The sequence below is a fragment of the Argopecten irradians genome, chromosome 5 (genome assembly GCF_041381155.1).
Source record: "Argopecten irradians isolate NY chromosome 5, Ai_NY, whole genome shotgun sequence".
Lineage (NCBI taxonomy): Eukaryota > Metazoa > Mollusca > Bivalvia > Pectinida > Pectinidae > Argopecten > Argopecten irradians.
This window is the reverse complement of record NC_091138.1, coordinates 7567419-7584808: the sequence shown is the minus strand read 5'-3', so window position 1 is coordinate 7584808 and position 17390 is coordinate 7567419. Positions and strand designations below refer to the sequence as shown.

The 17390-nt window shown below is 41.0% G+C and overlaps 1 protein-coding gene across 1 annotated transcript; it reads right to left on the bottom strand.

The window, feature by feature from the left end:
• Positions 1–1283: 1283 nt before the first annotated feature.
• On the bottom strand, positions 1284–16544 carry LOC138322759 (BTB/POZ domain-containing protein 6-A-like). Its single transcript, XM_069266847.1, has 3 exons — positions 16054–16544; positions 10930–11181; positions 1284–10570 (listed from the first exon to the last, which is right to left on the bottom strand). The coding sequence occupies exons 1-3, from the start codon at positions 16140–16142 to the stop codon at positions 10075–10077; spliced, it is 837 nt and encodes a 278-aa protein (XP_069122948.1). The 5' UTR covers positions 16143–16544; the 3' UTR covers positions 1284–10074.
• Positions 16545–17390: the final 846 nt, after the last annotated feature.

Here is a 17390-nt window from a genome sequence, read left to right as displayed (position 1 = left end):
GTACTTGCTCTGGTCACAACGGTATTTGATGCTTTAGCTGTACTTGCTCTGGTCACACGGTATTGATGCCTTAGCTGTACTTGCTCTGTCACACGGTATTGATGCCTTAGCTGTACTTGCTCTGGTCACACGGTATTGATGCCTTAGCTGTTCTTGCTCTGGTCACACGGTATTGATGCTTTAGCTGTACTTGCTCTGGTCACACGGTATTGATGCCTTAGCTGTACTTGCTCTGGTCACACGGTATTGATGCCTTAGCTGTTCTTGCTCTGGTCACACGGTATTGATGCCTTAGCTGTACTTTGCTCTGGTCACACGTATTGATGCCTTAGCTGTATTGCTCTGGTCACGGTTTGAGCCTTAGCTATACTTGCTCAGGTCACGGTATTGATGCCTTAGCTGTACTTGCTCTGGTCACACGGTTTTGATGCCTTAGCTGTTCTTGCTCTGGTCACTCAGTATTGATGCCTTAGCTATACTTGCTCTGGTCACAAACTTATTTAGTCATTGCAACAAGGAAAGCCCAATTTGAAGTCCACCCCAAACTCAATCATAGAGCGGTTGATCAGCTGCGAACACTAGAAGTTGCCCTGGACTCACTTCTGTTTTTTGTTTGATCAAGTCTCTTCCCATTTGTCATCACTGTCAGTGTGTGGGAGCTCTCAATATAATTACAGTGGCTGAAGAACGTCAAGCTGTAAATTTGCTATTTATATGCTGACAAGGAGATATTCTCTCTACTCACAAGCTAGGCCTTCCTACTGCAGCAAACATTGGGCACTCCAACGCCACTGATTTTCTGTGCTCTATATATGTAGAAATCTCACATCTGAAATGGTGTGATTTCGTTGAAAGATGTGGTAAGATCGAAATGTTTTTTCAGTACATTGAGTTAATGACGCTTTCAACGAAACAGTGATATTTGTACGTTCCAGTACAATACCAGTTGTCTACCACTAGAAATTGACAGACAACATCTCGCATGCCGAACACTTCAAGTTATTACATTCTTAAACTCAGCATGATGAAATACCTTTCGATACCAAATTCACCCCCACACGTCATTTAGAACTCAAGATATTAGAACATTTTATCTGTCCGGCCATAGGGTCTTCAAAATGTCACCCATAAGATTTGTCCGAGGTTCCAAATCAATTCATTATTTCAATTATTTGTCATGGCGGTCATATTAAAAGTCAAGAAGACGGTCAGTTCCAGACCCGGCAATGTTTGAAATAAAAATACCGTTTGACTATATCATAGTTAATATTAATTTATTTACGTCGGTACATAGTTTTGTAAGTGATGCATTTGTGATCCGTCATTGTGCCGTCAAGGACGCGATACAAAAAGTGGTCACGATGAACACGTGTAAAATGGTAACATTTAAAAAGATTTTTGATCAATAATAATTACATGTCAGTTCTTACGTTTAGCCATATGATAGTTGTATCAACATACAAATATAGCATATAAAACACATGTACACGATATTACTGCAATTAAAATAGGCTATCACATCCATCCACAAACCACATATCTTGTTTGTCTGTCTTTGAAATAATCATTGTTTGTAGAGCAGCTGTTAGGAAACACAACAATTTCCTTTGTTAATCTACACGAAGGAAAGTGCCGCAGCTTTGTTGCAGTTGTCTTTTCAGTAATATGCAGTTATATAGGTAGTTATATAATAGTTCAGCTATAAACATCAAATCATATTGTCCTGATTGCCTGTCTGTCTACAATTAGTTTCCTGTGATTTTCTTGAAAAGTGACCTAGAGTCACTACGCCCACATGCTACCTATATTGTATTCTTTATAGGTGTAGACACTTCATTGGGGGTTAATACTACACGGATGGCGGAAACATTGGGTACCACCCAGGGCGGCCATCTTTATAGATGTAGACACATCATTGGGGGGTAATACTACACGAATGGCGGAAACAACCACAGCATCCCAGGGCGGCCATCTTTATAGATGTAGATACCTCATTGGAGTTTAATACTACAAGGATAGCGGGAACATTAACTACCACCCAGGGCGGCCATCTTTATAGGTGTAGACACTTCATTGGGGTTAATACTACACGGATGGCGGAAACAACCACAGCAGCCCAGGGCGGCCATCTTTATAGATGTAGATACATGTACCTCATTGGAGTTTAATACTACAAGGATAGCGGGAACATTAACTACCACCCAGGGCGGCCATCTTTATAGGTGTAGACACTTCATTGGGGTTAATACTACACGGATGGCGGAAACAACCACAGCAGCCCAGGGCGGCCATCTTTATAGATGTAGATACCTCATCGGAGTTTAATACTACAAGGATAGCGGGAACATTAACTACCACCCAGGGCGGCCATCTTTATAGGTGTAGACACTTCATTGGGGTTAATACTACACGGATGGCGGAAACAACCACAGCAGCCCAGGGCGGCCATCTTTATAGATGTAGATACCTCATTGGAGTTTAATACTACAAGGATAGCGGGAATATTAATTACCACCCAGGGCGGCCATCTTTATAGGTGTAGACACTTCATTGGGGTTAATACTACACGGATGGCAGAAACATTGACTTCCACCCAGGGCGGCCATCTTTGTAGTTGTAGACACTTCATTGGGGTTAATACTACACGGATGGCGGAAACAACCACAGCAGCCCAGGGCGGCCATCTTTATAGATGTAGATACCTCATCGGAGTTTAATACTACAAGGATAGCGGGAACATTAACTACCACCCAGGGCGGCCATCTTTATAGGTGTAGACACTTCATTGGGGTTAATACTACACGGATGGCGGAAACAACCACAGCAGCCCAGGGCGGCCATCTTTATAGATGTAGATACCTCATTGGAGTTTAATACTACAAGGATAGCGGGAATATTAATTACCACCCAGGGCGGCCATCTTTATAGGTGTAGACACTTCATTGGGGTTAATACTACACGGATGGCAGAAACATTGACTTCCACCCAGGGCGGCCATCTTTGTAGTTGTAGACACTTCATTGGGGTTAATACTACACGGATGGCAGAAACATTGACTTCCACCCTGGGCGGTCATCTTTGTAGGTGTAGACACTTCATTGGGGTTAATACTACACGGATGACAGAAACATTGACTTCCACCCAGGGCGGCCATCTTTATAGATGAAGACACTTCATTGGGGTTAATACTACACGGATGGCAGAAACATTGACTTCCACCCAGGGCGGCCATCTTTGTAGGTGTAGACACTTCATTGGGGTTAATACTACACGGATGGCAGAAACATTGACTTCCACCCTGGGCGGTCATCTTTGTAGGTGTAGACACTTAATTGGGGTTAATATTACACGGATGACAGAAACATTGACTTCCACCCAGGGCGGCCATCTTTGTAGGTGTAGATACTTCATTGGGGTTAATACTACACGGATGGCAGAAACAATGACTTCCAACCAGGGCGGCCATCTTTGTAAGTGTAGAAACTTCAATGGGGTTAATACTACACGGATGGCATAAAAATTGACTTCCACCAAAGCCGGCCATCTTTGTAGGTGTAGACACTTCAGTGGGGTTAATACTGCACGGATGGCAGAAACATTGACTTCCACCCAGGGCGGCCATCTTTGTAGTTTTAGACACTTCATTGGGTTTAATACTACACGGATGGCAGAAATATTGACTTCCACCCAGGCGGCCATCTTTGTAGGTGTAGACACTTCATTGGGGTTTAAAAGGCCTACTACAAGGATGGCGGAAACATTCACTACCACCCAGGGCGGCCATCTTTGTACGTGTAGACACTTCATTGGAATTTAATACTACACTGACGGCGGAAACATTAACTACCACCCAAGGCGGCCATCTTTATAGATGTAGACACTTCATTCGAGTTGAATACTACACAGATAGAGAAAACATTGACTACAGCCCAGGTCGGCCATCTTTGTAGATGTAGACACTTCATTGGGGTTAATACAACACGGATTGCAGAAACATTGACTTCCACCCAGGGCGGCCATCTTTGTAGGTGTAGACACTTCATTGGGGTTAATACTACACGCATGGCAGAAACATTGACTTCCACGCAGGGCGGCCATCTTTGTAGGTGTAGACACTTCATTGGGGTTTAAAAGGCCTACTACAAGGAGGGCGGAAACATTCACTACCACCCAGGGCGGCCATCTTTGTACGTGCAGACACTTCATTGGAATTTAATACTACACTGATGGCGGTAACATTAACTACCACACAGAGCGGCCATCTTTATAAATGTAGAATATTCATTGGAGTTGAATACTACACGGATAGAGAAAACATTGACTACAGCCCAGGGCGGCCATCTTTGTAGATGTAGACACTTCTTTGGGGTTAATACTACACGAATGACAGAAACATTGACTTCCACCCAGGGCGGCCATCTTTGTAGGTGTAGACACTTCATTGGGGTTAATACTACACGGATTGCAGAAACATTGACTTCCACCCAGGGCGGCTATCTTTGTAGGTGTAGACACTTCATTGGGGTTAATACTACACGGATGGCAGAAACATTGACTTCCACCCAGGGCGGCCATCTTTGTAGGTGTAGACACTTCATTGGGGTTAATACTACACGGATGGCAGAAACATTGACTTCCACCCAGGGCGGCCATCTTTGTAGGAGTAGACACTTAAAAGGCCTACTACAAGGATGGCGGAAACATTCACTACCACCCAGGGCGGCCATCTTTGTAGGAGTAGACACTTAAAAGGCCTACTACAAGGATGGCGGAAACATTCACTACCACCCAGGGCGGCCATTTTTTACGTGTAGACACTTCATTGGAAATTAATACTACACTGATGGCGGAAACATTAACTACCACACAGAGCGGCCATCTTTATAAATGTAGAATATTCATTGGAGTTGAATACTACACGGATAGAGAAAACATTGACTACAGCCCAGGGCGGCCATCTTTGTAGATGTAGACACTTCATTGGGGTTAATACTACACGAATGACAGAAACATTGACTTCCACCCAGGGCATCCATCTTTGTAGGTGTAGACACTTCATTGGGGTTAATACTACACGGATGGCAGAAACATTGACTTCCACCCAGGGCGGCTATCTTTGTAGGTGTAGACACTTCATTGGGGTTAACACTACACGGATGGCAGAAACATTGACTTCCACCCAGGGCGGCCATCTTTGTAGGTGTAGACACTTCATTGGGGTTAATACTACACGGATGGCAGAAACATTGACTTCCACCCAGGGCGGCCATCTTTGTAGGAGTAGACACTTAAAAGGCCTACTACAAGGATGGCGGAAACATTCACTACCACCCAGGGCGGCCATCTTTGTAGGAGTAGACACTTAAAAGGCCTACTACAAGGATGGCGGAAACATTCACTACCACCCAGGGCGGCCATTTTTTACGTGTAGACACTTCATTGGAAATTAATACTACACGGATGCCGGTAACATTGACTACTACTCAGGACGGACATCTTTATAGATATAGAAACTTCATTGGAGTTGAATACTACACGGATAGAGAAAACATTGACTACAGCCCAGGGCGGCCATCTTTGTAAATGTAGACACATCATTGGGGTTTAATACCATACGGATAGAGAAAACATTCACTAGCACCCAGGGCGGCCATTTTTTACGTGTAGACACTTCATTGGAAATTAATACTACACGGATGCCGGAAACATTGACTACAACTCAGGACGGACATCTTTATAGACGTAGACACATCATTGGGGTTTAATACTACACGGATGGCGGAAACAACCACAGCATCCCAGGGCGACCATCTTTATAGATGTAGATACCTCATTGGAGTTTAATACTACAAGGATAGCGGGAATTTTAATTACCACCCAGGGCGGCCATCTTTATAGGTGTAGACACTTCAATGATGTTTGATACTACAAGGATGGCGGAAACATTCACTACCACCCGAGGCGGCAATCTTTGTACGTGTCTACACTTCATCGGAGTTTAATACTACACTGATGGCGGAAACATTAACTAACACGCAGGATGGCCATCTTTATAGATGAAGACACTTCATTGGAGTTGAATACTACACGGATGGCGGAAACATTGCCTACCACCTAGGGCGGCCATCTTTGTAGATGTAGACACATCATTGGGGTTTAATACTACACGGATAGAGAAAACAATGACTACCGCCCAGGGCTGCCATCTTTGCAGGTGTAGACACTTCATTGGGGTTTAATACTACACGGATGCCGGTAACATTGACTACTACTCAGGACGGACATCTTTATAGATGTAGACACATCATCGGGGTTTAATACTTCACGGATAGAGAAAACATTGACTACCGCCCAGGGCGGCCATCTTTGTAGATGTAGACACATCATTGGGGTTTAATACCACAAGGATAGAAAAAAAATTGACTACCGCCCAGGGTTGCCATCTTTGTAGTTGTATACACTTCATTGGGGTTAATACTACACGGATGGCGGAAACATTGACTACCGCCCAGGGTGGCCATCTTTGTAGGTGTAGACACTTCATTGGGGTTAATACTACACGGATGGCAGAAACATTGACTTCCACCCAGGGAGGCCATCTTTGTAGGAGTAGAAGCTTAAAAGGCCTACTACAAGGATGGCGGAAACATTCATTACCACCCAGGGCGGCCATCTTTGCAGGTGTAGACACTTCATTGGGGTTTAATACTACACGGATGCCGGTAACATTGACTACTACTCAGGACGGACATCTTTATAGGTGTAGACACATCATCGGGGTTTAATACTTCACGGATAGAGAAAACATTGACTACCGCCCAGGGCGGCCATCTTTGTAGATGTAGACACATCATTGGGGTTTAATACCACAAGGATAGAAAAAAAATTAACTACCGCCCAGGGTTGCCATCTTTGTAGTTGTATACACTTCTTTGGGGTTAATACTACACGGAAGGCGGAAACATTGACTACCACCCAGGGCGGCCATCTTTGTAGGTGTAGACACTTCATTGGGGTTAATACTACACGGATGGCAGAAACATTGACTTCCACCCAGGGAGGCCATCTTTGTAGGAGTAGAAACTTAAAAGGCCTACTACAAGGATGGCGGAAACATTCACTACCACCCAGGGCGGCCATCTTTGTACGTGTAGACACTTCATTGGAAATTAATACTACACTGATGGCGGGAACATTAACTACCACACAGGACGGCCATCTTTATAGATGTAGACACTTCATTGGAGTTGAATACTACACGGATAGAGAAAACATTGACTACAGCCCAGGGCGGCCATCTTTGTAAATGTAGACACATCATTGGGGTTTAATACCACACGGATAGAGAAAACATTGACTACCGCCCAAGACGGCCATCTTTGCAGGTGTAGACACTTCATTTGGGTATAATACCACACGGATGCCGGAAACATTGACTACAACTCAGGACGGACATCTTTATAGACGTAGACACATCATTGGGGGTTAATACTACACGGATGGCGGAAACATTGGGTACCACCCAGGGCGGCCATCTTTGCAGGTGTAGACACTTCATTGGGGTTTAATACTACACGGATGCCGGTAACATTGACTACTACTCAGGACGGACATCTTTATAGGTGTAGACACATCTTTGGGGTTAATACTTCACGGATAGAGAAAACATTGACTACCGCCAAGGGCGGCCATCTTTGTAGATGTAGACACATCATTGGGGTTTAATACTACACGGATGGCAGAAACAATGACTACCGCTCAGGGCAGCCATCTTTGTAGTTGTATACACTTCATTGGGGTTAATACTACACGGAAGGCGGAAACATTGACTACCGCCCAGGGTGGCCATCTTTGTAGGTGTAGACACTTCATTGGGGTTAATACTACACGGATGGCGGAAACAATGACTACCGCCCAGGGTGGCCATCTTTGTAGTTGTACAACTTTCATTTGGGGTTAATACTACACTTATGGCGGAAACATTGACTACTTCTCAGGGTGCCATCTTCATAGGTGTAGACACTTCATTGGGGTTTTAAACTACAAGGATAGTGGAAACATTCCCTTCCACCCAGGGTGGACATCTTTATAGTCGTAGACACTTCATTAGTGTTTAACACTACACGAATGGCAGAAACATTGACTACCTCCCAGGGCGGCCATATTTGTAGGTGTAGACACTTCATTGGGGTTTAAAAGGCCTACTACAAGGAGGGCGTAAAGATTAACCTCCACCCAGGCGGTCATCTTTATAGGTGTAGACACTTCATGGGGGTTAAATACTACAAGGATGGCGGAAACATTTACTACCACCCAGGGCGGCCATCTTTGTACTTGTAGACACTTCATTGGAGTTTAATACTACACTGATGGCGGAAACATTAACTACCACGCAGGGTGGCCATTTTTATAGATGTAGACACTTCATTGGAGTTGAATACTACACGGATGGCGGAAACATTGACTACCATCCAGAGCGGCCATCTTTGTAGATGTAGACACATCATTGGGGTTTAATACTACACGGATAAAGAAAACAATGACTACCGTCCAGGGCTGCCATCTTTGCAGGTGTAGACACTTCATTGGGGTTTAATACTACACGGATGCCGGAAACATTGACTACTACTCAGGACGGACATCTCTATAGATGTAGACACATCATTGGGGTTTACTACCACATGGATAGAAAACAAATTGACTACCGCCCAGGGGGGCCATCTTTATAGGTGTAGACATTTCATTGGGGGTTAATACTACACAGATGTAGGAAACATTGACTACCGCTCAGGGCAGCCATCTTTGTAGTTGTAGAACCTTCATTGGGGGTTAATACTACACTTATGGCGGAAACATTGACTACTTCTCAGGGTGTCATCTTCATAGGTGTAGACACTTCCTTGGGGTTTTAAACTACAAGGATGGTTGAAACATTCCCTTCCACCCAGGGCGGACATCTTTATAGGTGTAGACACTTCCTTGGGGTTTTATAGAGGAAACATTGACAAGGATGGTTGAAACATTCCCTTCCACCCAGGGCGGACATCTTTATAGGTGTAGACACTTCATTAGTGTTTAATACTACACGAATGGCAGAAACATTGACTACCTCCCAGGGCGGCCATATTTGTAGGTGTAGACACTTCATTGGGGTTTAAAAGGCCTACTACAAGGAGGGCGTAAAGATTAACTACCACCCAGGCGGGCACCTTTGTACGTGTCTACACTTCATCGCAGTTGAATACTACACGGATGGCAGAAACATTGACTACCACTCAGGGCGACAATCTTTGTAGATGTAGACACATCATTGGGGTTTTATACTACACGGATAGAGGAAACATTGACTACCGCCCAGTGCGGCCATCTTTGTAGGTGTAGATACTTCATGGGGGTTAATACTACACGGATGGCGGAAACATTGACTGCTACTCAGGACGGACATCTTCATAGGTGTAGACACTTCATTGGGGTTTTACACTACAAGGATGGTGGAAACATTCACTTCCTTTTGGTTTGTTTTATTTTTACGTCCTATTAACAGCCAGGGTCATGTAAGGAAGTGCCAGGTTTGTTGGTGGAGGAAAGCCGGAGTACCCGGAGAAAAACCACCGACCAGCGGTCAGTACCTGGCAACTGCCCCACATGGGATTCGAACCCGCATCCCAGAGGTGGAGGGCTTGTGGTAATATGTCGGGACATCTTAACCACTCGGCCACCGCGGCCCCCATATTCACTTCCACCCAGGGCGGCCATCTTTATAGGTGTAGACACTTCATTAGTGTTTAATACTACACGGATAGTGGAAACATTGACTACCATCCAGTGCGGCCATTTTTATAGGCGTGGATACTTCATTAGGGGTTAATACTACACGGATGACGGAAACATAGACTACTACCCAGTGCGGTCATCTTTATAGGTGTAGACACTTCATTTGTGTTTAATACTACACGGATGGCGGAAACATTGACTACCACCCAGGGCGGCCATCTTTATAGGTGTAGACACTTCATTTGTGTTTAATACTACAAGGATAGCGGAAACATAGACTACTACCCAGTGCGGTCATCTTTATAGGTGTAGACACTTCATGGATGTTAAATCATAACACGGATGACGGAAACATTCAATAAAAAGTCTTTCAGAAATAGGCATAAACTTGACCTCGGAAACAAGCTGGTTTAGGAGAGAAGTAAGAGTGACATCTCGGCGTGAACATTCAGCTAAGCACCACTCCCACAGGCTGTAGGCGATATATGTTGGTACCCTTAAGTCTAAATGATGAACAATCCTCACTACGTTTTTTATATCAAGTCGAAGGAAATCAGCTGATCGGGCTATTTTATGAAAATTTGTACATATGTGTTTAACACAATGCTGCCTTATATTCCCGAGGCAAAATGCTTCCGCAATTTGTAAGATTGAAACTGCATTTTCATTAGCCACCATGGAGTTAATAAACACTTGACACTTGTCCACCAACTTGTCAACAAAGTATTTCTTGCCGACGTAGAGAATATCCACAATGTTGTCTTCCGTAATATCGATTTCTTCTGTATAAAGATACCTGCCAAAATAATAAAACACTAATAGAATATGGGTCTGTCGAGTGGACAGGGATCCCGCGAGATGGGTTTTGGCTAGTCAACACAAGTTACTGATATTCTGTAAACCAACTTTCTCTTGGCTGTTGAATTTCGCCAATTTCATCTTAAAACAAATGGATAATTTATTTTGATGGCGAAATTAGCAAAAGATTTACAATAGGAATGTAACTTTGGTTGGTGTATTGGGGTTCATTTAAAGGAGAAAAGACACAGTTTGAGCGTTCAAGAGGTCCAAAAGGCAACATTATTAAGGTTTTGATGCCAGTGTGAATTGCTGTTATAACTGAATTCTACAAAAATCCACTGGTTTTCCTTTTACCTGATAAAAGCCCTGAAGACGGTCTCGCGTGTATCGGGGAGTACGATGGCGCCTTTCTCTGCCAGAGCTCCCGTCAGCATCACCTTAAACACGTCACTGTGGGTCACTAGGACAGACTTGTGGGCTGAAACCTCACACAACGTGGGACCAACCAGGAACGTGATGACGTCATAATCTTTGTGACGATTACTGTGAGGATAATCTCGGGGTGGTAGAATTTCTAATTCCATAATCAACGCTCCAAAGCTTTGTCTGAAAAAGAATCCACAGATATTATTTAGCATTGAGCAAGACCCGTATTTGGTCCATCAGCTAAGGTAAAGACACTCGAAAACTAGTCTTTCTGTTTATATTTTCTTAGTTAGATAAGTATTCTTTTATTATCCAACCTATTATTCACAAACGACGCACACTCTTATCAGCATACGATAATCAAACCTATTATTTTTATAAATAAATGTACTTGCCATGAGCAGACGACTGCTGTACCTGGCACTGCATGCATCACTATCTTAGTTTACTTAGTGTTATAGTGTAGTTGAATTGATTCACAAGACACATTACATATCAATCAAATACACCTTGAGATAAAATGTAAGGAAATATTAGCCCATTTCTTTTGTAAATCTTAACTCTTTTGATATTATTCCTAATGATTTATACCATCACACAACGTGAATGATTCCTACTGGTGGCAGGGATTTCACAAGAGTGTTATAGACGGAATGGATGCATGATAAGGAGGACAAACAAAAGGCGACACACGCCCTATTGAACATATATACGTGGATCTATTCAGTTGTAAATATTTTTTGCTGATGTGGTTATTCAAGGTTAGTGAATCGTTATATTTTTAAATAAGACAATCATGTGTATATTTGCAATGTAAAATGTTATTTCACCTTTCTTTAAATACTTCAAATGCTCCCTTTAGACGACCCTTAATCACACCCCACTTATCTTCCTCATCAACTGTATATGTTTTATCTGCCAAGTTATCACAAAGACGGCGGCTGTATCAGTATGTGTATCACATTTAGACTAGTGACTATAAGATTTAACTTTAATTCTTCCTGATATTTTGTAGATTTTTGTTTAACATTTTCCAAAATCTAAATACTACAGTGCTTTATTAATTAACAAATATGTTGATGATGCTATACAGTTACACTTGTACATGCCGATGTTTGCGAATACCGAACGGAAAGTCGCATGCATAACATTATCAGTGTTTATTTCTCCCCGGAAGCTGGACATCTCTAATAATCTTCTTGTTTTATATCTGTATCTTATTTGTAAATACACATTGTCTTTTAATAAAAACAAATTATAATCTGTAAATTATTAGCACCAATCCTGGTAACTAACGTTAAAATTCCTATACTGTAACGATAACAGCAAACTGTGAATATATCATTACAAAGTCTCATATATGTCAGTCAATCTCATTCATGATATTGAAAAATAAATACATTTTCTATGAAAATCGCTTAATGTTGTATCACCAAAAGGTTCAATAACATTTTATCAACACCTGCCGACCTGTTTGATAAGGTAAATATCTCGTCACGTACCCCCAGCCTATTGTTCATGGTTTATATTATTTTATATATTTCTATAAAATGAAGTCTGAAACGTTACAGTAAAAAAAGTATAATACGGTATATCATTTTAGCAAAAGTTTACTTCATAACAACAGTTTCAACGCAATAGTAATATTTCGATCTTCACATTTTAGATTTATCTTCTAGTTGCCCCTCGCACGACATACCCCATGAAAGCGAATAAATTTAAAAATCAGTCCTCATTACCTTGATAGATGAATGTTAACCCCTGTTTTGCATGTAACAAGTGATATCGTTAGCAGGAAATGAATGTGAACGGAAATTTAAGTCTGAACACCGAATTGTGGTGTTAGGGGGTCCCCTGGAAATAACTGTATTGAGCTTTACGTTGTATTCTGATGATTTTAAAGCGTTATTAACGAGGTAATTCTGCGAAAAAAATAACACTGATAACAGATTAATTCATATTGCAGTTAAAAGTTACCTACATTTAGAAATTATAATTGTAAATGTCGTCAAATCTTTATACCAACACGAACTTTATTTTTGCCAAACGCGGCCGTGTCTGATGTGTATTGAATGCTTATTATTAAAAAATTGTTACGTGCTTGAACATTTGAAGAAATGCGCCGCGCAGCGGAAAAGTTTCTAAAATGAAGCATGAAAAACGTGCAGGATGACTCTTTTTTATTTCAATTTGGCATTTTTTAGAGCATTTCAGTCGGCGAAAATGGGGGGGGGGGGGGTGCTCCCCCCCCCCCCCCCGGGGAGGGGGCAATTGCCCCTGCCAATGACATCGGTGGCCTCGTGCTGTGATAAAGATATCACATATCACTAATTTACTATTTTATTCACTAATTCAAATTTACTATAGTGTTATATGACCTGGAACACTTTTCATTCACTATACCAGACAGAAAATGTTCGCAAATGGGTCATAAGAATTAAAAAAAATCTATGATATTAAATATTTGAACGAATGTTTCCAAAATCTATTCCAAAAGTTCGCAGCTGACCACAAAATACGACAAATATCAATAAGAATTAATATATTTAATTTACCTTATAACCCCTTTAGTTTCCGTTGTTTATATTGAGGTAAATGTTTTTCCTTTCTTATAAGCTTCCCCGTTTTCAACCGTATGACGTAAAAAAAAGTTTTACTTGTATCTGGCTCCAATTTCAGTTCAAAATGTGGTATGATGAAGAGAGAATAGTTATGGTTTAGTTAAGGATATTCCAGTCAAACTTACGTTATTGTATCGCACGCTATAAATAACACTAAAGTAGGACACGTGCAGTAGTACGTTTGGAAATGTTTTGTCGCGTCTAATTATTATCCATCCGAAGTCTTACTGCAGATAAATAGAAATTTATTTTCCACACTCTTGTGGACAATATGCCTAAATATATGTTCCAGGATAAAGTCTAAGTGACCCTTACGGACTATGAGTCTCGTTTCGTCAGGCCTTAACAAGTCAAACAGGTTCCTAAAATACTAAACATATATCAAACAAACTTGATATATAACTACATAAAGTCTCTGTTGGTTATATTGAGGTAAATGATTTCCTTTCTTATAAACCTCCCGGTCTTCACCCGTATGACGACAAAACTCTTGAGTTTATCTTGACCGACTTCATCTGATTTCAATGTCAGTTTAATATGTCGTGTGATAGATAGAGAAAAGTTATTTTTAACCTTATACGGGTATAATGTTTTAAGTAGAGGACGTTGGAATGACTACAAAACATAAAAAAAATAAGTAATTGTATCTTACGTTGTGCATAAACACGCAAATGTAGGTCATATCAGCCCTTACTCAGAAACGATGTTTGTCGGTTAAGAACTAAATCAAAGTGCATATCATATGGTGTAGTGCACATATTTTAGTAACTGGTGCAAACATTAAGAAATGCTTTGTCCCTACCGCCTCGCGTCTTTTTCGATCCATTCCAAGTCTTGCTGCAGATAATTTGATATCGATACACTGCTATGAAGTAAGGATAATATATTATCTCCAAATACTATCTGCAATGTATCCGTTCGTGCAAAATGTGGCAGAAAAAGAGGGGAGACAGAGAATGAAAGGGAGTCTGTGTTTTGAATATACTTGGACAACGTTCACAATATCAAGTCTCGTTTCGTCAGAACTTAAGAAATCAAACAGGATCCTAAAATACTAAACATATATCACACAAACTTTGTTTTTTTTTAACAAATGAAAAATTCTAAAGGTTGTCAAACCTTTATTTCTTAAATTTCAGAGAAGGACTGGGACAAATAGTTAAAATGTGATCCGCACAGGACATGATTCCATTGATTAACATTCTACGCAAGCAACGGAGCCATTCATGTTCCTTCGTTAGGGTCAGAAATCAAATCTTAGAGTCACTGTTCTAGACGGATCTTGCCAGAGACTGAGTTACATCAGCCAAATAATATAAGACTCTTTCATATGTGGATATGAAGGATAGAGATATTCTACCCGAGGGTCACAAAATGTAGTAAAATCCCAGGCTTGCCGAGGGTTTTGCAACATTTTGTGATCCCGAGGGTAGAATATCCCTATCCGTCATATCCACTTATGAAAGAGTATTTTTCTTTCATACCTCGACGTTTTATTGCAATTTTACAACTGTAATATCCCGCCATTTTGAAATAAATTAGAAGAAATCCTCGACTGGAAGTAAATTTTCCATTCATGAAAAATTACGTGATATTTTCAACACAAATTCCGTTGTTTGCATCTTTTATAGTAAAACCAGTCATATTTGCGAAAACAAATGTTAAAATTTTGCCGAGGAAAAAGAGATTTTGTTGACGCCGTGACGTCACGAGGCTTTATTGCATGGGTAGCCATGCAATACAGCCTCAGGCGACATGAGTTTATTGCCCTAGACCAGCCAGTATTACACCCGTAGTGTAGGTATGAAAGAAAAGTGCTCTCTTGGTTTATACAAAATCCAAGATAGCCGCCCCTTGATATACATGTAGGTTAGCCAAGTTTACTTGAGATTGCTATTAATCTAAATAAATAATAGACAGGTAGGATTTTTCATATAGGATTGTTATTTACCACATTGACCTAACACGCTACATGTAAGTAACATACTACAGTACTTGTTATAAATATAAAAATCGCCATTAAAAATCAATATGGCCGTAGAAGTTTCTAAAGACGTCACACTTGCCAGAAAGCCGGTGCTCTCTATGTTTTAAAGTCTTACTAGTAAACTACATTATCCCATGTTTGGTCTGACATATTACGAATTTGATATAAATTAATATTTTGTTATACATTACTAATTTAAGACATTCTAAGCATTATTTATTTGATATACATGTATTACTAATTCAATATCACTAGTGTTGTATGTCCTTGAGTTTTCATTAGCTGTGCTTTGCAGGAAATTTTAGCAAGGTGGATCATAAAAATCAAAAGCAAATTGAATTATTAATCTGAATAAGCGTAATTTCATTTTTTTTTTCAAATTTGCGCGAATGACAAAAAAAAATCCATTAAATAGCAATAAAAATTAATATATTACCTTATTACCTCTTCAAGTCTCCGCTGGTTATATTGAGGTAAATGATTTCCTTTCTTATAAACCTCCCGATCTTCACCCGTATGACGAAAAATCTCATGAGTTTATCTTGACCGTCTGATTTCAATGTCAGTTTAAAATGTCGTATGATAAGTAGAGAAAAGTTATGTTTAATCTTATACGGGTATAATGTTCAAATTGAAGACGTTGGAATGACTACACAACAGAAAAAAAACCTTACGTACATGTAATTGTATCTTACTTTGTGCATAAACACGCAAATGTAGGTCATATCATCCTGTACTCAGAAACGATGTTTGTCGGTTCAGTTCGTTGAATTAAATCAAAGTGCGTATCACATGGTGTAGTGCATATATATTAGTAACTGGTACAAACATTAATTAAGAAATTCTTTGTCCCTACCGCCTCCCGTCTTTTTCGATCTGCCTTGCAGGTAGGGCGTTAGAATTGTACCTGCTACCCCTATTGACAGATCGCCAGCTGTTAATCAAATCGCACGTAACCATGTATTTTGTATTGTGTGTGCTACAAAGTTTGCCAGCTCCGACATTGAATAGAAACACGTGCGTTTGTGAGCGCGAGGCGTGGCTATATTACACCTGGCGATCGGTCAATTGCATGATCGTAAAAGGCGACTAAATTTAGGATATTATCTTTTCTCTTCTTCCTAACTGACTTTATCTTTCCTAATGCCTCCCTTGGCACCGCCTCACTTTTGGCCTTGAGTTGAGCGTGCGCCCTTGTGAGGAAGGCTCTGGGTTCTGTCCCCTGGCCGAGACACACCAAAGTCTATAAAAGTGGTAGTTTCTGCTCCTGCTTAGCGCTCAGCACACAGGGAGTGGGGCGACTGGTTCGCCCGTTGTCAATATTATGTGACCGGGTGGGGTGTGTTGCTTAGTGTTTTCGGTGGCATGCTTCAGTGATATAGCACTATAAAAAGGGCAACAATTCCACTATACAAGAAGACACAACATGAATATACCACAGTCTCCCAAAACACGCAAATCGCACAACATACACGCAACACATCGCATGAATGGGAGGCCGTCCTTAAATGACCATAGCTGTTGATAGGACGTTAATTAATCAAACACACAAGCAAACCATCCAAGGTCTTACTGCAGATAATTTAAAATCAATACACTGCCATGCAGTGAACATAATATATATTATCTCCAAATACCATCAAAAATGTATCCAGAGACAGGCTATGAGAGGGAGCCTGTGTTTTTTAAATACACTTGGGCAACATTCATAATATCTATGTAGCATATATAGATTTGGAAATTTAACGTTTCTATGTTGCTTTTTGCAACTACAGGTACAT